At 49.3% G+C, this 23,701-nt stretch overlaps 2 protein-coding genes across 2 annotated transcripts; one reads left to right on the forward strand and one right to left on the reverse strand.

Moving 5' to 3' along the window:
* Positions 1-77: 77 nt before the first annotated feature.
* SYCE2 (synaptonemal complex central element protein 2) lies at positions 78-16,906 on the forward strand. The gene is made up of 5 exons (XM_052643188.1): positions 78-92; positions 729-844; positions 13,789-13,963; positions 15,201-15,389; positions 16,755-16,906. The coding sequence occupies exons 1-5, from the start codon at positions 78-80 to the stop codon at positions 16,797-16,799; spliced, it is 540 nt and encodes a 179-aa protein (XP_052499148.1). The 3' UTR covers positions 16,800-16,906.
* GCDH (glutaryl-CoA dehydrogenase) lies at positions 15,967-22,707 on the reverse strand. The gene is made up of 12 exons (XM_052643187.1): positions 22,658-22,707; positions 22,442-22,571; positions 22,320-22,355; positions 21,881-22,024; positions 21,642-21,704; positions 21,153-21,323; positions 20,325-20,454; positions 20,023-20,239; positions 19,116-19,219; positions 18,708-18,833; positions 18,265-18,425; positions 15,967-16,510 (listed from the first exon to the last, which is right to left on the reverse strand). The coding sequence occupies exons 2-12, from the start codon at positions 22,530-22,532 to the stop codon at positions 16,437-16,439; spliced, it is 1,317 nt and encodes a 438-aa protein (XP_052499147.1). The 5' UTR covers positions 22,533-22,571; positions 22,658-22,707; the 3' UTR covers positions 15,967-16,436.
* Positions 22,708-23,701: the final 994 nt, after the last annotated feature.

Raw genomic sequence — 23,701 nt, forward strand, 5'->3', positions numbered from 1 at the left:
GCGTGGGGGCGGAGCGTTCCGGGGGCGGAGCCAGCGTGTGCGCAGAGGGCACGAACAAGAAGGCGGGAAAAGACGAAATGGAGCGACAGGGAGTACGCTGCGCTTGTTTCCTTCGCGCGGGCGACGGGCTGACGGGCAGGGAACGGCAGCGATCTTGGGCTTCCCCGACGAACCCGAGACCGGCCGCTTGTCTCCTGCCATCCAAGCCGCTCCTCGCCCGGCTGGGGCCCGATTTCCTGACTGACCTCCCTGGCTCTGACTAACCGACTGTGTGACTGACGCGCTGACAGCCCTGGCCAGAAGGACCTACTTCCACCCATGGCGCATGGCAGGAGTAGGGTAGAGAAAGACTCAGACACCCACGCACCGCACCCGTTTCTCTTCTTTTTGTCCTACTTCTTCTCTCTCCTCGAAGGACTCGAGCCGATTCATACACCAATTAGGAGCCCAGGCACCCTAGCACCCCAGCTGGAGACCCAGGCCTCACCCCGTCCCCTCCAGGTCTCCCCACCTCACTCCTCCTGTCCAGGCACAGGGTCCCCCCAGTCCACGCCCCCGTCCTCGTGGTGCCCATCCCAGCCCTGCCCATCTCTCCTGCAGGTCCGCAACATGCCGCAGCAGCACACAGAGGTGCTCAGGGTTGAAGGGGAGGGAGGAGGGGGACTTGACCATTTCCTGCCTTCCCTTCCTCCCTCCTTTGACTTCTCAAGCGCTAGCTGTGCTCACAGGTGGACATGCCCCACGTAGAGTTCAAGGACCAGGAGCCACAGCTGCAGGGAGAGAACCAGGAACAGCAGCAGGGTGAGGAGACCCGCGATGAGGAGGCTTGTCAAGGGCCAGCTAGGTGAGGAAGAACCCGGTCCATCGGACCCAAACAGACCCTGAGTCCCTCATTTACCCATTTCTTTCTCCAGACCCTTCCAGTGTCTGCTCTTGGTGCATTTGTTTCACATACTCATCCACAATCTCCCATGTGCCTGGGATGGAAACACTGGAGACACAGTGATGCCAAAATCTTGGCTCTCTGTGCACTGATGCTGAACAGAAATACAGAGAGTTATGGAGGAGAAAGAGTGGCTTTATTTCTTTGCCAGACAAAGAGGGAACACAGTAGATTAGCACCTCAAGAACTCTGCCCCCCTCCTTGGGAAAGGTCTTATAGATAGGGTTCTGGTCAGGGTAGGTGATAAGGATCAATGTAATCACAGGCTTTCATTGTTCTGAGGGGTTGATGGTGAGGGAAGTAGGAGTCAGCATCAACCTTCAAGTCCAGCTGGTCTGGGGTCTACCTGTTTGTGGGCAGCCTACCATCATTAATCATCAGCTTCTCCCACCTGGAAGGGGTGTCAGTATCTGCAGAAATATTGTGTTATCTCCTGGTGGGGAAATAGGACTTTGCCCTAAGGCTACTTTTGACTGTTTCTCCCAGTTCTCCCATCCCTTCCTTTCCCTAACAACTGTTTGAATCAGCCCATTGGAACTAAGGGAAGCATGCAGTCTGAGTGAATGTTGTTTCCTGTAATCAAAGAAACGGGGGCCACAGAAAGGTCTTAAGCCCAGGAGCCCCACAGGGCCCTGCATGGTATCAATAGCATTGAGCTGACATTCTAGGAGAAAGTCTATAAACTCAGGAATATATGGTAGTCAGGGATACTGAGTGTTCTGGGGGAAAAATAGGGAGAGTGGCCAGTTTAGATCAGAGGGTCAGGGAAGACTTCACGGAGGAGATGATAAGAGAACCATGAGGGTAGGGAGGACTACATTCCAAGCCAAGAAACAGCAGCTGCAAAGGCCCCAAGGGAGGACTGTGCTGGAGCAAGCATGGGTAAGAGGGAAATAATAGATACAGTTAGACAGGTGATGGGACTTTGGGTGATAGTTACCCATGAAAAGAAGTGGAATTAGAGCGATAGGAATTGACTACTGCAGGGTGAGGCGCTTTTTTTTTTGGCAGGGGGGAATGGGCTGTGACATGTGGGATCTTAGTTCCCTGACCAGGGATGGGACCTGTGCCCCCTACAATGGGAGCATGGAGTCTTAACCACTGGACCACCAGGGAAGTTCCAGGATTATTGTTAATAAAGTTTTATTAGGACAGGGCTGCTTCTCCAGAAGCAACCCAGACCATATGGCCTGCAAAGTGGAAAAGTGTTCCTGTCTGGCCCTTTTTAGAAATATAGTCCATTGGGCTTCCCTGTAGCTCAATGGTAAAGAGTCTGCCTGCAATCCAGGTAGACCTGGGGCCTGGGGTTCAATTCCTGGGTCAGGAAGGTCCCCTGGAGAAGGAAATGGCAACCCAGTACAGTATTTTTGCTTGGAGAATCCCATGGATAGAGGAACCTGGCAGGCTACAGTCTATGGGGTCACAAGAGTTGGACATGACTTAGTGACTAAACCACCATAGTCCGTTGTCACAGGCTGGATTGAAAGCAAGGAGGCCAGTGATAAGGCAACTGGAATAATTTAGGTGCAAAATGACTGTGACTTGACCTAGGGTAGATCCATGGAGGTGATGAGAAGTAGTCAAATTTTGGCTAGATTTAAGAAGATAAAACTAACAGAAACTGTGATGTTGGAGCAAGAGAAGGAACAGTGTTACAGATTACTTTAAAAAGACATTCTTGTCTTGCACATTTATTCACCAGATATTTATCAAGGGTCTCCTTTACCCAAACCCTGTTTTAGATGCTGAGGATACAATAGTGAACAAATCAGAATTCCTGCTCTCTTGCAGCTGACTTCTTTTCACCTATTGAAGGACATCTGGGTTGCTTTTAAGTTTCAGCAATTATGCTTCCAAGTTTTATCAATTTAGTTGTTTATATAGTTACAGTAAACATTCGTGTGCAGGTTTTGTGTAGATGTAAATTTTCAACGCCTTTGGGTAAATACTAAGGATCACAATTGCTAGATCATACGGTAAGAGTATTTTTAGTTTTGAAAGAAACTGCCAAAATGTCTTCCAAAGTGGCTGAACCATTCTGCATTTCTGTTTTCAATGAATGAGTGTTCCTGCTCTACATCCTCACCAGCATTTGGTGTTGTCAGTGTTTTAGGTTTCCCCCATTCTAACAGGCAATGGTGGTATCATTGTTATGTTGATTTGAAACTTCATTATGAAGTATGAAGTTGAACATCTTTCCATATGTTTATTTGACATCTGCACATCTTTTGGTATGGTGTCCAGATCTTTTGACTGTTTTTTAAATTCGATGTTTCTTTTCTTTTTTTTAATTTGGATTTTTTTTTTTTTGCTGAGTTTCATGAGTTCTTTGAATATTTTGGATGTCAGGCCTTTATCAGATTTGCAGGGGTTTTTTTTTTTTAGTCTTTTTTTTTGTCTTTAAAAAATAATTTTATTTATTTATTTAGGCTATGCTGGGTCTTCTTTGCTATGTGGGCTTTTCTCTAGTTGTGGTGATCAGGCTTCTCATTGTGGTGACTTCTCTTGTGGAGCATGAGCTTGAGGGCACACAGACTTCAGTAGTTGCAGCATGTGGGCTCAGTAGTTGTGGTGTACAGGCTTAGTTGCCCCAAGGCATGTGGAATCTTCCCAGACCAGGGATCAAACCTATGTCTCCTGCGCTGGCAGGCAATTCTTTACCACTGAGCCACCAGGGAAGCGCCAGGTTTGTGTTCTGTAAAGATTTGTCCCAGTCTGTGATGGGTCTTTTCATTCTCTTAATGGTGTCTTTTATAGAGTAGAAGGTTTAAATTTTAATGAAGTCCTATTTACCAATTCTTTCTTTTGATATTGTATCTAAGAAGTCACCACCCACCCCAAAGCCACTTATATTTTCCCCTATGATGTCTTCTAGGAGTTTTATAGCTTTGTGTTTTACATTTCAGTTCAGTTCAGTCACTCAGTTGTGTCCGACTCTTGCAGCACGCCAGGCTTCCCTGTTCATCACCAACTCCCAGAGTTTGCTCAGACTCATGTCCATCGAGTCGGTGATGCCACCCAACCATCTCATCCTCTGTCGTCCCCTTCTCCTCCCGCCTTCAATCTTTCCCAGCATCAGGGTCTTTTCAAATGAGTCAGTTCTTCACATCAGGTGGCCAAAGTATTGGAGTTTCAGCTTCAGCATCAGTCCTTCCAATGAATATTCAGGACTGATCTCCTTTAGGATGGAATGGTTGGATCTCCTTGCAGTCCAAGGAACCCTCAAGAGTCTTCTCCAACACCACAGTTCAAAAGCATCAATTCTTCGGCGCTCAGCTTTCTTTATAGCCTAACTCTCACATCTGTACATGACTACTGGAAAAACCATAACTTTGACTAGATGGACATTTGTTGGCAAAGTAATGTCTCTGCTTTTGAATATGCTGTCTAGGTTGGTCATAGCTTTTCTTCCAAGGAGTAAGTGTCTTACTTTCACGGCTACGATCACCATCTACAGTGATTTTGGAGCCCAAAAAAATAAAGTCTGTCACTGTTTCCATTGTTTCCCCATCTATTTGTCATGAAGTGATGGGACCAGATGCCATGATCTTAGTTTCCTGAATGTTGAGTTTTAAGTCAACTTTTTCAGTCTCCTTTTTCACTTTCATCAAGAGACTCTTTAGTTCTTCTTTGCCATAGTTTTACATTTAGGGCTATGATATCCATTTTGAGAAAATTTTTGTGAAATGTGCAAGATCTGTGTCTAAGTTCACTTTTTTTGCATGTGGATGTCTAATTGTTACAACTCCTTTTGTTGAAAAGATTCTCCTCTCTCCACTGAATTTTCTTTGTTCCTTTGTCAAAGATAAGTTGACTACATGTGTATGGGTCTATTTCTGGGCTCTATTCTGTTCCACTGGCCTATTTTATATTCTTTCACTGGTATCACATCAAGTAGCATCAGTCCTGCCAATTTCATTCTTCTTCAATATTGTGTTGACTATGCTGGGTCTATTGGCAAGCTGACTTTCTAACAGTCATGACCAACCTAGACAGCTTATTAAAAGAAGAAAAGCTGTGACCAACCTAGACAGCATATTAAAAAGAGACATCACCTTGCTGACAAAGATCCGTGTAGTCAGAGCTATGGTTTTTCCTGTAGTCATGTATGGATGTGAGAGTTGGACCACAAAGAAGGCTGAGCACCAAAGAATTGATGCTTTCAAACTGTGGTGCTGGAGAAGACTCTTGAGAGTCCCTTGGACAGAAAGGAGATCAAACTAGTCAGTCCTAAAGGAGATCAGTCCTGAATATTCATTGGAAGGACTGATGCTGAAGCTGAAACTCCAATACTTTGGCCAGCTGATGTGAAGAACTGACTCATTGGAAAAGACCCTGATGTTGGGAAAGATTGAAGGCAAGAGGAGAAGGGGATGACAGAGGATGAGATGGTTGGATGGCATCACCGACTCGATGGACATGAGTTTGAGCAAGCTCCAGCAGTTGGTGATGGACAGGGAAGCCTGGCATGCTGCAGTCCATGAGGTTGCAAAGAGTCGGACACGACTGAGCAACTGAACTGAATTTTCTAAAAGATAAGATAATTTTTTTTAACATTATTTCAGTTGGTGGCAAGTGCTGTAAAGAAACAAAACCGAGAAGGAGCAACTAGAGTGACAGGGAGTTTGGAATAGTTGATCTCTAAGGAGGTCACATAAGGAGGAGTCAGCCAGGAGGCGTCCAGAGGCCCAAACATTCCAAGCAGAGGGAGCTGCAAGTCTGAGGCAGGGGCAGGGAAGGCCAGTGTGTCAGGCTTCATGATTGGTGGTAGTGATACCCTGGTTACATTGGACAGACAGGCTCATTCATTCTCAGTGCTTCCATCTGATAAGAAAGGCATGTATTGAACAGGCACCGACATGAAAGAGGTCAAGTTGCTGGGAAAACGTATCCTCTGTAATCATGCATGTGTGTGCTCATTCAGTCATATCTGACTGTTTGTGACCCCATGGACTGTAGCCCATCAGGCTCCTCTGTCCATGGGATTCTCCAGGCAATTATACTGGAGTGGGTTGCCATGTTCTCCTCCAAGAGATCTTCCCAAAACATGGATTGAACCTGCATCTCCTATGTCTCCTGTATTGGCAGGTAGGTTCTTTACCACTAGTGCCACCTGGCAAGCCCACGTCCTTCCTAGTCCCTGGCAACAATTCTACTTTCTGTCTCTACAATTTGCCTCTGCTGGATATTTCATATAAATGAAATCATACAATTGTGTGATCCTTTGTGACTGGCTTCTTCCACTGAGCATAATGTCTTCAGGGTTCATCCATGTTGTAACATATATCAGAACTTCATTCCTCTATATAGCTGAATAATATTCTAAACTATGGATGTACCACGTTTTATTTATCCATTCATCAGCTGTTGGAAATTTAGATTGTTTCTGCTCTTTGGTTCTTGTGAGTAAGGCTGCTGTGAACATCCGTGTACAAGTTTTTGCTTCTGTTAGGTAGATACCAAGGTGGGAAATGGCTGAAATCAGAGAGTGGCATGCTCAGGTTCCTGTTATAAAAAGACACCAGCTGTTCTGTGAAGAATGGGTGGGAAGGGGTGGGAGTGGACCTGGGAGATAGGTGGGAGGCTTCTGCAGGATGTCTAGCAGGGCAGATGGAGAGAAGATGCAGGGGGGCATTCATTTATTGAGGCATGAGAAAAAGGATGAGCTGATGAGGTCTCCCAGCTGCGGTGTGCTAGAGCCTGGAGCTGGCTCCTACCAGCAGGAGCCAGTTCTACACATCTCTTCCCAACCTGGCATTTAGCGACTTCATGTTGGTAGCTTGAAATTGGCTATAGTGGGAGTCTGTGTACCATGGAAATAGGCAAATACTACAAATCAAGGTTTCCCCTGCCACCTCTTCCTCCACCCCTAGGGAGCCAGTTGCTAAATGCTTACCAGCACAGAAAGGGCTGCCCACTTTCTGGCTCGAGATGGTTTGGTTTCTAACTGGCAGAGGCATAAGTTACATTCTGCCCTTGCTGAGTTCGAGGTGGCCAGAGACATACACAATCTTGGAATCAAGATTGCCGGGAGAAATATCAATAACCTCAGATATGCAGATGACACCACGCTTGTGGCAGAAAGCAAAGAAGAACTAAAGAGCCTCTTGATAAAAGTGAAAGAGGAGAGTCAAAAAGTTGGTTTAAAACTCAACATTCAGAAAACTAAGGTCTTGGCATCCAGTCCCATCAGTTCATGACAAATAGATGGAGAATCAATGGAAACAGTGAGAGACATTATCTTTTTGGGCTCCAAGATCACTGCAGATGGTGACTGCAGCCAAGAAATTAAGACACTTGCTCCTTGGAAGAAAAGCTATGACCAACCTAGATAGCATATTCAAAAGCAGAGATATTAACATTACTTTGCCAACAAAGGTCCATTTAGTCAAAGTTAATGGTTTTTCCAATAGTCATGTATGGAAGTGAGAGTTGAACTATAAAGAAAGCTGAGCGCTGAAGAATTGATGCTTTTGAACTATGGTGTTGGAGAAGACTCTTGAGAGTTCCTTGGACTGCAAGGAGATCCAACCATTCCATCCTAAAGGAGATCAGTTCTGAATATTCATTGGAAGGACTGATGCTAAAGGTGAAACTCCAATACTTTGGCCACCTGATGTGAAGAACTGACTCATTTGGAAAGACCCTGATGCTGGGAAAGATTGAAAGCTGGAGGAGAAGGGGACAGAGGATGAGATGGTTGGATGGGATCACCGACTCTATGGACATGAGTTTGAGCAAGCTCTGGGAGTTGATGATGGACAGGGAAGCCTGGCGTGCTGCAGTCCGAAGGGTCATAGAGGTGGACATGACTGAGCGACTGAACTAAACTGAGAGACATAATCATGAATAAGTCCAGGACAGGGTTGGACTTTCTGACTGAGCAGTCGGTCAGAGTGCTCAGGATGGGTGGGGCCAGGGGCCAGAGAGATGGCGCTGTGGGAGCCACTGTTTCCGTGAAGGAGCTCACCTGGGAATAGAATGAGGCTCAGGACAGAGCTGCTGAGGACTGTAGGCAGAAACCCAGCTTTCTCTTGCCTCCCAGGGGCCTCAGTTGTAAAACAGCACAGGGTGGAATGGTTTCCAAGTGTGTGCTATTTATTGGAGACCAGAAAAAAAGAGAACTAAAGTAGTTTGTTTGATAACACCTTCCTGCAAATAGTATATTTAGATGGTGATCTAAGTGGTGAGGAGACACAGACAATTGCAAATCATTGAGAGACTTTGAGGAGTTCTAAAAGAGCTTTGGGTCGAGAAACATGGATTAGAACCAACGCAAGGGCCAGTTAACAGATCCCTTAGCAGACTGTCAGTGACATGATTAAAATGTGAACACATTTCACGAGAGATGAGCAGAGGGTGAAAGGAGTGGGCTCTGCAGCTTCAATTCAAACCTTCCCCTTTCCTGGCTGTACTTCAGCAAAACATCATTTTGCCCAGGCGCCAGAGATGCTGTTGTGTTCTTCCTTGAATGTTTGATTAGCTCGCCTCCCCTCCCGGGACCACCGCCTGCGGTGGTAGTAAGTGGCTGGCGAATTGTTTACTTGTGTATCTGTTAGTGGCCCGCGGAGGAAGGGCCCCCACCAGCGGGGGGCTCTGGCTCTCACGCCTGCCAATCACAGCTTTACCTGGAGCGAACAGATGGTCTCTTTGCTTAGACCCATTTCCTCCACCATTCCTGGGCCTCCTGCCAACCTGGGCCCTGCTCGGAAACTAGGTTCTAATCCTCGAAGCTGAATTAGGGACTCCTTGGGACAGACCATCATAGATGAGCATAGGGATGTATTCACAACCCCCACCCCGGCCCCCCACTGCCCCACCCTGAGCACAGGCAGCCTGCTCTGTTGGGCCCACTTCCAGTCCCTGGCCTCCATCCAGGGTTGGGCAACAGAAGCAGGCCTGAGAACCAGGGAAGCCAGTGGAGAGGACACGGTGTGTTTTGTTTATTAAAGTTAATTGGTGAATGCAGGCCCAGGGAAGCCTATGATTCATTAGCATCCTGATTAATATGCAGCTGCTGAGTATTAAGAAAAATGAAATGGAAAGGAATAAAACCCCAAAGGGGAGGTTGGGGAAAATCAAGATGCTCTCTGCAGACATCTGATGCAGGCCTTTGTCCCACCACGAAATTTGAATGAGCCGATTTCAAGTGATTTTTCACCATTTGTGTAGCTGCCATGGAGACCGGTTCCAGCTCCATCCCTTGAGCCTGAGAAAGGAGCGACTTTGGAGAGTTAGCAGCTCAAGCAGGTTGTGAGCAATGACACAAAAAAGAAACACCTGGTTCTCTCACTGATTTTCATTTCAGAGCCCTTATACAGTGGGGACAGCAAAGCAACTGTGGGTACAAAGTGGCTTAAGAGCAAGAATGTTACATCCATCTCAGATGGTAATTCTTTGATTTAGGTGTTCAGGGAACAGTGGTGATGCCTCTGGAATGAATACAATGCACCCTCTGCCCAGAGTGCCTAGGGCGCCTGGAGGGAATCCAGCGTACAGACTGGCAGTGTTGTGATTAGTAAGCGATGGTGAGGTAGGGGTGCTCTGAATGCTGTCTCATGAAGTTGACAGAAAAGAAAAGTCATTTCAAGCAAAGGCTAATGGATTTGGTGAAATTGTGGAAGGTTCCAAATTGCTGGGAGTGGAGGGTGAAAAGAGAAGATGGAGGCCTTTCCACAGCCCTGGAAAGCCTTGTGTGCTGTACTAGGGAATTTACGTGATCCTGCAGCTGGTGGGGGGGTCTTGAAGGCTGTGGAGCAGAAGTGGGATGTCTGATTGTGATTTAAAGGGCCCTAAGGCCCAGGTGGGAACAGTAGGTATGGGGTTGCGAATGGTTGGTGGGGAAGAAATGATAGATTTGGGAGAAATTAGGAGGTGAAAATGAAAGGATTTTGTGACAGGATTCTTTTCAACTTAGTTTATTTTAGGTTGTGCTGGGTCTTTGTTGCTTCACGCAGGCTTTCTCTAGTTGTGGAGAGCAGAGGCTACTCTTCATATGGTGCTTGGCCTTCTCTTGTGTTGGAGCATGGGCTCTAGGTGAGCAGACTTAGTAGTTGTGGCCCTGGGGCTTTGTTACCCCAGGGCAGGAGGGATCTTCCTGAACCAGGGATCAAACCCTTGTCCCCTGCATAGGCAGGCAGATTCTTAGGCACTGGAGCACCAGGCTAGTCTGATTTTATGATGGGATTTGTTTCTGTTGGGTTTGGTTTTTTTTTAAATCTTTTTGTTTTTAAGAAATTTTATTTATTTATTTATGGCTGCACTGGGTCTTTGGTGCCTCACGCAGGGTGTCTCTAGTTGCAGTGAGCAAGGGCTACTGTTCATGTGGCGCTGTGGCTTCTCTTGTTGTGGATCACAGGCTCTAAGGTACGTGGGCTTCAGTAGTCGAGGCGCAGGAGCTTAGTCGCCCCATGGCGTGTGAGATCTTCCAGAACCAGGGGTCGAATTCGTCTCCCCTGCATTGGCAGATTCTTAACCACCTGACCACCAGAGAAGTCTGATTTTGTGAGGGGATTTGGAAGGACAGATAGAAGCCAGGCTCCAGGGTGGCTGCCAAGTTTCTGGCTTGGATACCAGGTGACTTTTGGTGTTCTTCAATGACAGGAGGAGGGTGGACAACTTTGAGTTGGTGTGCAAATTTAGAGGAGTTTGAAATGCCTCTGGGACAGCCAAGTGCAGAGGGCCTAGGGGTAGTCAGGTACCTTACTGGGAGCTCAGAGGAGAGGTGTGGGTTGGGGGTAAGTGTGGGAAACATGGGAGCGTGGATGGTAATGAAAGCCCTTCCTAATCACTCATTCATTTATTCAGTGCACTTTTATTATTCTTCCCATGAGAGGCAGGTCAAGAGGACAGCGAAACCTTTTTTTACAGGAATGCCCAGGGAGCCTTTAGTTGGTCTTTGTTTTCTATCAATAAGGTTTTGCTATAAAATATCTGCCTTGATCAGAGGCACACCTTCTCTTGTGTGCCGGAACACAGAGCATCTGTGACAGATGCTCTGAACGCGAGCGTATGGCTCTGCAGGCAGATGAACTTGCATGCTTTGTGTAAAGCCAGAATAGGGAGGACTAGATCAGTGTCCTTCATTCATTCGTTTGTTAACAGTGGAGGACTCAAAATGTGCTGGATGCTGGGAACGCAGAGATAAATGGGGAGATAAGAGCGGCATCAGGGACAAGCGCACAGTGGTAGAGATAGGCAGGAGGTCATAGGCGGCGCTTCAAAAGAGGCATCGGGGGCTTCCCTGGTACCTCAGTGGTTAAGAATCCACCTGCCAATTCAGGGGACACAGGTTCAATCCCTGGTCCAGGAAGATCCCACGTGTCAGGGAACAACTCAGCCCATGTGCCACAGCTACTGAGCCCATGTACCGCAAGTGTTGAAGCCCGAGTGCCTAGAGCTTGTGCTCTGCAATAAGAGAAGCCACCACAGTGGGAAACCCACACACCACAACTAGAGAGTAGCCCCTGCTCATTGCAACTAGAGAAAGTCTACATGCAGCAGCAAAGACCCAGCACAGCCAAAAATAAAATAAATAAAATTTAAAAACAAAAGAGGTAGTAGCCGAGGCTAGGTCTCACTGTCAGAGAGCAAGTGCAAAGGCCCAAGGGCAAAAAACCCATCTGGTAAGGAGAACATGAGAACCAGGACACAGCCAGGGTCTCAGGCCTGAGGACTTGTGTGTCAATGAGAGCCTGGCCACCCTGGCTGTCATGCACTCAAGTTTCCCTGTGGTTGTATCCTGAGCCAGAAGAAAGAGCTCAAGCAGTTGGAGAAAAGCCAAGAAAAATATTTGTACGGAGGAAGCATCCAAAAATGAAGATGTGTTTTTCTCAGTAGCTGTGCCTGGCTTGCACTCATGGCTTTACGGTTGTGTGTGAACTGGTATGTGGAAGAGCTGCTGTGTTGGCACCTCTGAGTCTCAGCCACTCAGAGCTGGAAGCACCTCAGGGTGAGGAGGAAAATGAGAACTTCGGGGAAAGCAGGGCCCGGGCCGGGGGTCAGGCCAGCTGGGTGCCACACCCAGCTCTGCACAGACTAGGGATCCTGACAAAGTGACACAGTTGTGCCGAGCCTGTGTCCTCAGCGATGAGGTAAAGATGATGGAGACAGACCCCAAAGTCTGGTTGTGAAGGTGTAGCAAGATGAAGCGGGTAGCTTAGCATGGTGCAGGGCAGATTAAAAAATGGCCAAAAAAAAAAAGCATCTTACCTTAAACCCGTTATCTTTCTTTAAAAAAAACAATTTATTTATTTTTTGGCTGTGGTGGGTCTTCATTGCTGCATGAAGCCTTTCTCTAGTTGCAGTGAGTAGGGGCTACTCTGGTTGTGCTGTGTGGGCTTCCCCATTGCAGTGGCTTTTATAGCAGAGCACCGGCTCTAGGGTGCACGGGCCTCTGTAGTTGCAGCTCTTGGACTCTAGAGCACAAGCTCAATAGTTGTGGCCCTCAGGCTTAGTTGTTTGACAACATATGTGATCAAACTGGTGTTCCCCAGCATTGCCAAACTGATTCTTAATTACTGGGCCACCAGGGAAGCCCTTTAAACATTTTATCTTAATTTAAAACACCAATGGATCTGTTGATCAGATCACAACTTTTTTTTTTTGCATAAACCTCATTCATATGCATTACTCACAATTTCCACTTTTGTGTTTTTATTTATTTTACCATCTTTTCTTTTAACTGTGCCGGGTGTTAGTTGTGGCTCTCAGGATCTTTTGTTGCAGTATATAGGGTCTATCAATATTTCCCTGACCAGGGATCAAACCCAGCAATGCAACCATTGGGAGCACCGAGTCTTAAACACTGGGCCACCAGGGAAGTCCCCCACTTTTGTTTTTCTAAAGCAGAGCAAAAACTTACAGGTCTTGACAAAGCAGTCTGTATGCAAAATACTTCTAAATTTTTATGCTCTTGGCCCTAATATACCGTTGTTTGCCCACACTTGATTTAATAGTTATATTTTATTAGGTTCACCTTTGTTCATTCTATTTAGGTTTTTTAGACAGCTGACCTTTTTTCACCATTTCACTAACTATGCATTTAGTCAAATTGCATAATTATAGTCACATGTACAGTACTACTTCCTAAGTGACGCTAGTGGTAAAGAACTTGCCTGCCAATGCAAGAGATATAGAGACAGGGGTTGGATCCCTGGAAGATCCCCTGGAGAAGGGCCTGGCAACCTACTCCAGTATTCTTGCCTGGAGAATCCCACGGACAGAGGAGCCTGACAGGCTACAGTCCATGGGTCGCGAAGAGTCAGACGTGACTGAAGTGACTTAGCACACACAGTGTGGAACAAACTCTTCTGGGGGTATTTTTTTTAATTTTTATTTTTTATTAAAAAATTATTTTTGGCTACGCTGGGTGTCAGTTGCTGTGCACAGGCTTTCTCTAATTGTGGAGAGGGAGGGCTGCCTTCTAGCTGTGGTTCGAGGACTTCTTACTATGGTGGCTTCTCTTGTTGTGGAGCTCAGGCTCTAGGGTGCGTGGGCTTCAGTCGTTGTGTGCACAGGCTCTAGAGCCCAGGCTCAGTAGTTGTGGTGCACAGACTTGGAATGTGGTGCACAGAACGTGGAATCCTCTCAGAGCAGGGATTGAACCCGTGTCCCCCCTGCATTGGCAGGCAGACTCTTAAGCTGTCCCTTCCCCTCAGAGGCAGGGGAGGGGAAGGGGTGTGGATGAAATAAACAAGTGTCACCAACAGGAAACACAAGATGCACGTTCTCCTCCCACCGCAGAGCTAATTCAGATCAGCCACTCTCAGGAAAGTTTGGTGCTGATCTCAAGTTTCCTATGCTTTCAGAAGTCAGGTTTCTAGCCCCTCTGTCGCCACCTCCAGTGCCAACCGCCAGCTGATGATGCTGGAAGGAAAGTCAGGATCCTGCTTTTCCTCTCTGGACTCGAGCATTGACATCCTGAAGAAGAGGGCCCAGGAGCTGATCGAAAACATCAACGAGAGCAGGCAGAAGGACCATGCCCTCATGACCAACTTCAGAGACAGCCTCAAGATCAAGGTACTGATTCCCCCCACGTACTGCAGAAGCCCAGGGGAAGGGAGGGGGTGCTCCTTCTGTGAAACATAAAGCGGGAGGCGATGAGCTGCTCTTAGGTTCCCCACGTGTTCTAGACAGTTTGTGTATGGTGACTCATTTCACCCTTAGAGCAGTCCTGCAGAGAAGAGCTTGGACCCGTATTGCAGACGGGTAAAGTAAGGTTTGGAAATCATTTGCCTGAGTGAGAGAGCCAGGATGAGAAGCCAAGGTTCACCTGTATCACAGACTAGCCCCTTCCGTCATGCTAGGCTAATGGCTGTGGCAGGAGGGGACTGAGGCATAACCTGAGTTATCACACCCACTTTTCCTCCAGAAGTCACAGGATTTGGGAAGGTAGAAGCCCCTGAAAATGGCTGAGGCTTACGTCTAACAAAACCAAATGTTATGTTCAGGTCTGTTATTAATAGTTGTCCCCGATGCTTGTTCAGAATGTGTCCTGTAAGTCAGACAACTTGTGAATTCCACACATCATCTCTCAATGACAGTCTGACTTCCTCCCTCAGCCACATTCCTACCTACCTAGTACATAGCAAATTTAGAGAAAAATATAACATAGCAGAAAACAAAAGATAAACATATTCAGATGATACCATCACCCAGAGGCCACTGTTCTAGATACTTTTCTCCTAACCTGGCTGAGCTTATATACATAATTTTGCACCTTTCTTTTTAAAAAGAAAAATGATCTGGGATAAGTTTACACTAATACATATATATAAGCAATATATAATTATATATGTAATATATGATTATAATATATAATTTAATATAATTATAATTTATATATAAATTATAAAATTTATAATTATATAAAATATAATAGTTATTTATAATTATAATTAAAATACACAATTATATAATTATAAATTATATAATATATGTAATATATAATAATACATATATGTAATATATATATATGTAAAGTCACATTCTTCTACTTTATTTGACCTAAACTTTTACTGTCCCTTGAATCATGTTTTTAATCACTCTTTGGAGGTGAATAAAGTTGAAAATATTTCTCATTAAAAAAAAAAAGAAAAGAAAAATTTAACATATAGACCTTTTCACCTCCAGTCACCAGAGTTGTTTTTACCACTTTTATAAGAGAAACTGCAGAAATCTTAAAGAGCCAGTCAGAACGAATGTCTCGTGACGCTTCTTGTTTGATTTTCTAAGAGCACCTCTTATTCTTTCAAAGGTTTCAGACCTGACAGAGAAGCTCGAGGAGAGGATGTATCAGATTTATAATCACCACAACAAGATCATCCAGGAAAAGCTCCAAGAGTTTACCCAAAAGATGGCAAAGATCAGTCACCTGGAAACAGAGCTCAAACAAGTGTGCCACACCGTGGAGACCGTGTACAAAGACCTGTGTGTCCAGCCTGAGGTATGAGAGTTGTAGGGGCTAAGATGAAAGCAAATGTCAGCAGGGACTTCCCTGGCTGCCCAGTGGTTAAGACTCCATGATCCCAATGCAGGGGGCACGGGTTCAATCTCTGGTGGGGGAACTAAGATCCCACATGCCATGAGGTATGGCCAGAAAAAAAAAATTTTTTTCTAAGTAAATATCAACAGAGAGCAAGGATTTTAGCGTCACCTGGCCCTAAACCCCACAGGAGCCACTGTTTGTGCAAAGGCCCTGGTGCTCTGGCCATCCTACTCATGGCCCCATGCTCCCGTTACGTGGTGTGTCTGAGCTGAGAAGCCAGACTGCTGTTTCCTACAATGTGTGTCAGCTCTGTGGTGGGTGACAAAAAGGACAAAGTCCCCTATGCCCTCAGCCCCGAGCCCTGGCAGTGCCCACCTGCGTTCATTTATAACAGCCAACCCCAAGACTCTGACATGGCCCAGATCACTTCTGGGCTGGGGAAATCCCTGCTGGGTCCCAGCGTGCTTCACAGCCCTTTCACATGTTTCTTTCTCCTGTTACTGGTTACCAGAAAATGTGATCCAACACGGCGGGGTCAGACATGCATACTCTTTATTATGCTCTCTCTTTACCCCTCATTCTGCTCCAGCGTCCAGCGTAAGGCACTTGCCCCCAGATGGGAGGGTCAGAGGGCGTAGAGTGGATGCTTGCCATGTGGATGGAGCAGTTCACTTAGACACTGGTGGGTCTCACAGGTTGCTTCCATGTCACTCTCCTCCTCTCTCCCTGCTCCCCTGTCGAGGAGCTTCTGTTCCAAGGCAGGTAGAGTCCATGCCCGTCCACGGTCAAAACTGGATTGAGACACTCAGTACAGAAAGTCCCATTTTCTCTTTAAGGAACACATTTGAATAACTTCAAAAGGGAAATTTTGATATTTAAAAATCAGTGTCTTTCACTTCCCACCAGAAGACCTGGCTCCATCTGCCACCTTTTCAACTAAGCTCCAAGCCCTGTGTCTCCCTGGAGAGGGATTTGGTGCCATCTGGGCTCCCAGGTGAAGTGGGTTCACTTGCCGGCCACAAACGCCTGGATCCCTGTGATAGCCCTTCCGAGGATCAGAGCGTGGATGTCATGAGTACCTGGACAAATAAATGCAGAGTCAGTTTGCAGTCTTAACAGCTCACAATTTCCCTTTATTTTTTTTTAAATTTTACTTATTTATTTTGGATGTGCCACATGGCATGTGGGATCTTAGTTCCCCAACAGGGATCTTAATTCCCTGACTGTGTCCCTTGCAGTGGAAGTGCAGAGTCCTAACCACTGGCCCACCAGGGAAATCCCCCACAAATTCCTTTTAAAGTCAATCTTCGTGTCCCCCCACAGGCTACTACTCTGGAAGAACAGATTCACAAAGATGGCGAATGCTGACAGCTACCAGGAGAGTCACTCTTAGTGACAGCCACCAAGGAAGGCCACCGTTTGGGCCACGCTGAGAAAATTGTTTTTCAGAGTTCTGCAATGCTTCTTTGGCAAAAACAAGCAAACAAAACCCAACCGATGCTCTTTGTGCCAGGCCTCAAAGCACAGCAAGTCCAGCCCCCACCACGGGCCCAGCTTTGGTACTCTCCCAGATTCACCCCACCCCAACCCCACACAGTTGATTAAATGTTTGATTTTCAACCCAGCCATGCTTTCTTCCTGCAGAGGTGGAAAGAGCTAATGAGCTCTGTGGGAAATGGATCAGGCCCTTTCTTACCCACAGGAGGGACAGGAAAGCAAACATCAGACAATTAATTGCCTGTCCCAGCTGATCCCTGCCACCCCTCATCCTGGAGCCACTGCCCCAAGCCACGCATGCCACATCCCACCGGACATCCACGAAGGGAACACTCTACAGCCCTCCATGTTCTCATCTGTTCTTCCTTAGCTTCCCAAGGCAGAAACCAGAGATTATGCCCTCCCTTTTATGGAGCAAAATAATTCTCTTTTCTTCCTAAAGTGCAAATCTGATCCCACCCCTCCCCTGCATAAAACCATCTGGAGGTCCCCTCAGCTTGTCCTCAGGGTCCGTCATGCCTGTAGAATCCCCTCCCCCTCCCCTTTGCTGTCTGGAACGCCCCACCCAGACAGCACTGGACGCTACTTCCGTCTCTGCCCAGGGAACTCCTACACCTCCCTCAAGGCTTAATATGGTTCCACTTTCTCCCTCAGAGACTGAGTCTTGTTACATTCAGCTCCCTCTAGTCTGTGTGGCTCACACTAGAGTTATATATCGCTCCTCTTTTTTTGGCCACACCTTGGCTTGTGGGATCGTAGTTCCCCAGCCAAGGACTAAACCCAAGCCATCGCAGTGGAAGCGCCAAGTCCTAACCACGGGACCATCAGGGAAGTCCCCACACCTTTTTTCTTTTTAATTATCTTTTTCTATGTCTGTCTTCCTACGACGCAAGGGGTTCTGGGCCCCTCGGGAGTCACAGCCAGTTACCAGGTGCAAATACCACAGCCTGCCAGTGATTCACCGTTTCTCTCTTTCTCACATAAAATGGAGTGCCGATTCCTGTGTGTAGCTGCACACTCACCTCCTTGAATTCGCCAGCCCACTGGGTGTTGTGCCCCATCTGGGGACGCCCGAGGAAGCCGTAAGCAGGCTTGGGAACATCCCTCCTCAAGCATAACGGGGAAAAGGACTGGGAGCATGTACTTCCATGGTCCCCGTGGGCCACTCCAGATGCGGGACCGAGGGTGGGACTTGCCCACGTCATGCTGCCAACTGGTGCCACACAGCTGACAGCAGGAGTTGAGCCTGCTGCCCCCGCCCCTCCTTGCTGTCCCCTTCCCCAAATGCGAGGCCACTGTGAAGCCCCCCTACACCCCCCAGGAATCCAGCCCCCACCTTCATAGGTGTTCACAGACTCCAGGTTCATGACATGCCGGATCACGTGATACTCATCAGAAATCCCATTCCCCCCCAGCATGTCTCGGGCCTGGCGAGCGATATCCAGGGCCTTCCCACAGTTATTCCTCTTCAGCAAAGAGACCATTTCCGGGGCGGCCCTGGAAGCAACACAGACATCACAAACACTGGGTTACAGAGAGCTGACCCTGCTCTGGGCACCCAGGCATCCCTACCCCCCCGGGCAAAGCCAGCCAGGGAGGAGGGTTACATCACAGCAGCAGACATGGCTCCCAGTGAGGGAGAGGTAGGCAGGGCGGGGTCCCCAGGGGCCACCAGGCAGGAAGGTCCTCTCTCTCTCCAGGCCCAACCACCACCATGCCTGGAAGAGGCACTGGGTCCCGTCACAGCTGCCTGCCCCTTCCCACACGCAGAGCCCCTACTTGTCTTGATCCTTCAAGCGGCCGAGCTGCAGGCAGGCATGAAGGCCCAATGTGATCTCGGTGAGCATGTCCGCCAGCTTTTTCTGAATCAGTTGGTTCTTGGCCAGTGGGACACCAAACTGGATCCTATGCAGGCAAGGTCAAGGCAAATCTTACAGGGTGGAGAGCACTCCCCAGACCCATCTCAGGGCCTTTCCAGGCTGCCCCAGAGTGAGCTGTGTGCCCACTCAGCTCACTCTGGCCCTGCTGTTGACTGAGCCCCTCACTGCTCAGAAGGACTTCCTCGGCCAGTTCACAGAGCAGGGAACTTAGGTCTGGTGGCTGGGCGCCAAGGGTGGAGGGGTAAGTGATGGAGCCTGAGCCTCCCACCCCACACCCTTGGGAGTTGTCATGGTAGCCCCCACACACCTGTCCAGAGTGTACTGCCGGGCTGTGTGCAAACAGAACTCAGCGGCTCCAAGCACACCCCACGTGATGCCATAGCGGGCGTTGTTTAGGCAGCCGAAGGGACCCTGTAGGGTTAAGACAGGGCCTCAGCCCCACCAAGAGATGAGAGAACCTGTACAGAGCTAACTTGTAAGTGCCCCCTCCCCAGACACCCCTGATATGCAGTCAGTGTAAACCAGGGAGACTCAGGACGACTGGTGAAGTCACGCATGGCCTTGGCATCAAAGCCAGCAATGCACATAGGGTTTCGCTTCTTGCCTACTCACTCTTGGTTTTCATACAGTCCTCCCCAGTCCAAGATCTGGACGGGAGGCGCAGATCTAGGGTCTGAGGTAAGGAGACAGGAAGATGCACATGCAAGCAGAATTAAGCTCGTTCAGGCCCCTGTGCGTCCCAGGCCAAGCCAGCTTGAGTGAGATGGCCACCAAAATGGGGCAGTTTTGGGTTTCCCTTGTGGCTCAGTGGTAAAGAATCCACCTGCCAATGCAGGAGACACAGGTGTGATCTCTGGTCCAGGAAGAGCCCACATTCCACAGAGCAACAAGCCAGTGCACAACTATTGAGCCTGTGCTCTAGAACTCGGGAACCACAGCTACAGAAGTTTACACACCGCAACTAGAGTAGCCCCCGCTCACTGCAACTAGACAAAAGTCCATGCAGCAGTGAACACCCAGCACAGCTAAAAATTAAAAAGGAGAGGGGGGCAGTTTCAGCACACATCAGTGAGCCAGGCAGAGCCTCTCCAAGTCACTACTGTTTGGGCTCCATGGGTATCTCTTCCCTAGCTGGGTCCCTAGCAAGGGGCCTGCCCAAGAAAAGAGAAGCAGCAGGTGACTTGATATCAGTTCCCAAGGTGGCTGCTGCTTACCGCCAGACCAGACACCCCGGGCAGCACATTCTCCTCTGGCACCTCCACATCATCCATAATAATCATCCCTGTGGATGATGCCCGCAGAGAGAACTTGCCCTCAATCCTGGGGGTTGAGAGGCCCCGCATCCCCTTCTCCAGCAGGAAGCCCCGAATGCAGCTATCCTCACACCGAGCCCATACTATCAGCAAGTCGGCCACAGGCGAGTTGGTGATCCTGGAGGTGGGACAGGCAGTGAGGGGTCTGGCCATCACCCACTGCCCCTGCCCACCTGCCTGAGGACTCCAGGCTCCCGCCTCACCAGGTCTTGGACCCGTTGAGGATGTAGCTCCTGCTGGATGGGTTGTGGCGGGCTCTGGTCTCCATGCCGCTAGGGTCACTCCCGTGGTTGGGCTCCGTGAGCCCAAAGCAGCCCAGCAGCTCCCCCTTGGCTGCAGGCATGAGACGAGATCATGAGGCTGCTGGTCCCCCATCCAATCCCTCTACTGAAAACTGCGGGCCTTTCCACTGAGCCAGGCCAAGGCAGACCTGGCCCTGTCTCACGGCACTCCCAGGAGGTGGGGGGAACAGATATTTCACCCAGGTCATAGTCACAATGCCATAATGGGGGGAGGTCTAAACAGGAGTCGGGAAGGGGTTGGCTAAACTGTTTTGAAGGGCATTGAAAAGGAGTTAAGCAGGAAGAGGTATGCAGAAGAGCAGTCCTGGCAGTGAGACCAGGATGTGCAAAAGTCCAGGGGTACAGCTGCCAAGCCACTGAGTGAGTCTAACTGCAAAGGAGCAGTCAAGGGGGTAGTCAGAGATGAGCTGGAAAGGTCAGCAGAGGCCTGCCCACGTGGGGTCTTGTGGATCCAGTTGGGAAGTTAAGACTTTAAACTTTGGGCTGCAATGGGGAGCAGAGAAAGCAAATCACAGGGGATATGATGGTGGTGAGAAAGGGGCAGAGTCAAGAGAAACCTAGGAGAATCAGATGTGGGGTGGGGTCCAGGATCTGGCAGGGGGCCTGAGGGGCCATTGGCAATACCTTTAGGGTGAGAACACAAGGCAGGTCTGAGGGACAGCCCTGGCCCTGAGTTTCAGATCATTGGGACCATCTTCTGTCCACCAGGCTCCCCAGGCAGCTACTCACCCAGCCGGGGCAGGTACTTCTGCTTTTGCTCCTCGCTGCCATATGCATAGATAGGGTGCATGACAAGGGAAGACTGGACACTCATTGCTGACCTGTAGCCGCTGTCCACTCGCTCCAGCTCACGGGCCAGGAGCCCATAGGCCACCGATGAGACTCCAGCACAGCTATACCCTGGGTGGGGGGGGTGCGGGCCAGGGATGGGTAGGGGGTGGGGGGAGGGGAGAGAAATAAAATAATGTGGAACAAAGCCCTGCCCATTTGAGACCAGTGATTCCTGTTGCCCAAGAGACAGAGCCCCATAGGAGCACCCAAGGAGAAGGCACCAAGCTGGCTCTAGCTTGAGGGTTTATTAATTTTATCCCCACAGCCGCTTCAGACAGAGATATAACAGCCTCTCTTTGCAGATTGGGAAACTAGGCTCAGGGAAAGAAAGAGCCTTTTCAAGACACAGTGGAGGGCTGCAGAGTATGGAGAGAAATGTGTCCTTACCTTGGATGGTGGGGCCCAGCATACCGAGCTCCCCCATCTCTGAGATGATCTCCCGGTGAAAAACTGCAAAGGGATAGATGTCCCAACTTCAGGCCCAGCCTTGGCCCTCCGGAGCACTAGCCCAGAGCCAGAGGTGCTCTAAGGCCCAGCTAGAGCAGGCAGAGCTGGTGTGCATGATGGAGCGTGCAGGTTCAGGTGGCCGTGGGAGCTCCAGAGTGCCCACCCGCCTGCCTGAGCACCTTCGTTGCGATTGGCCAGCAGGATGCGGGGCATGAGGCGCTCCTGGCAGTAGGTGCGGAAGGTATCCCTGATGAGGATCTCATCTGCTGTCAGCTGCTCCTCCAGCAACAGTGGGTCCCTCCAGTCAAACTCAGGCCGTGAAGCTGGGCGGGGTTGGAGGGAGTGGGACTCTACTCAGCCCTGTCCACCCGACCACCACGCCCTCCTCTCCCCCAGAATCCTCAGCCCCACCCCTCAACCCTCAACTAATGTCGGCTGCAAACAGGACTGGCAAAGTGGGCTTTCTCGGGAAACTCACTGCCTCAGCGCCTCTGACCCTGGCACGGCCCTGCCTCCCCTCCTGGGCAGCTCTTGGATTCTGGGGCAGAACCCATCGGGGACAGACAGACAGTTGGACGAGGGGACTGTTGGACGAGGGGCACAACCAGGGGTCCTTACGCTTGGCCGATCGACTCTGGGTCTTCTCGCCTTTCTCTGCAAACATAGGACGGGAAAAATCACCCCGAGTTCCCGACCCTCAAGTTTCTCCCTCCCCATTCCACCCCAGGTCCAGCACTGACCGGTCTGCGCTGTCGCCGAACTCCATGAACGAAAGACTTGTAGGCCGGGTCCGCGGTTCAGTAGCCGCGCGTAGACGCCTCTCAGGGCCATATGCTCAGCGAGAGGGCAAGCAGAACAATCACAGCCGACCTGGAGAATTGGAGGCGTCTGAGCAGAGCGGCTCCCACCAAGTGCCCTGGCCCTTTGCACCCTTCGCCCCTCTCGCGAATCCTCACCTGGAGCCTCCGGGTTCACTGCACAGGCCACAGTGCCGTAGAACGAGACTTTTGACCTCCGGTGGGGATGGGCGGGGCAGAGGCTAAATGGGGCTTGTCATTGGTTCGTCCTAGGACCCTGCTCTTTCACGGCTCTGCCTTTTAAAGGGGCTACGGCAGCCTTGCAGGTGAACGCGGCGCGCCTAGCGGAGATACCTTAACCCCCTTTAAGGAGCGGAGTACCGGTAAGGGGGAGGAGGGCGAGCGGGTCAATCCGATTGGTCCGCTGTACTTCTGCTCTGATTGGCCCTAGGAGGGGGCTCGGCCCACTCTTGGTTGGTCAGTTGTAGGGGGCGAGTGCAGAGAGATTCTGGAGTTAAAAGAGGCAGCTGAGGCTCGAGAAAATGAGTACTAGAAATCACGAGCCCAGATCTCGAGGTCTCCTTTAATGGGGTTCTGTAAGAGGAGGTGGGCTCAGGTGGACGATCTCAGCCCAAACAGTTTGCCAGTTTGTCCCAGGAAGCTTGCTAACCAAGTTACTGTATGTGCGTGCGTGCGTGCTAAGTCGCTTCAGTTGTGTCCGACTCTGTGAGACCCTATGGACTGTAGCCCCCCAGGCTTCTTTGTCCATGGGGAATCTCCAGGCAAGAACACTGGAGTGGGTTGCTATGCCCTCCTCCAGGAATCTTCTCAACCCAGGGATCGAACCCGCGTCTCTTTGACTCCTGCATTGGCAGGTTGGTTCTTTACCAGTAGCGCCACCTGGGAAGCCCTACTATGTGTGATTTCCCATGCTTTGTGATTCTGTGCGGTTGATTGAGCCTATGTGACTATGTATCTGTATGTGAGTGGAGCTGACTGTTTCTGTGACGTTGTGGGGCTGTTGACTATGGGCAGTTGTGTGTCTGTGACTGTGCCTGTGTGGCTGAATGACTTTGAGGTTTCTTGTCTAATTGTAAGCTTGTGTAATAGTATTCTGTGTAATCACGTGTCTGTGTGGTACTATGTGCATGACTGTTTTGATGGCTTTCTTTGTGGCTGTTATCTTTGTGAGAATGTGACTGG

Source organism: Budorcas taxicolor, chromosome 7 (assembly GCF_023091745.1).
Source record: "Budorcas taxicolor isolate Tak-1 chromosome 7, Takin1.1, whole genome shotgun sequence".
NCBI lineage: Eukaryota > Metazoa > Chordata > Mammalia > Artiodactyla > Bovidae > Budorcas > Budorcas taxicolor.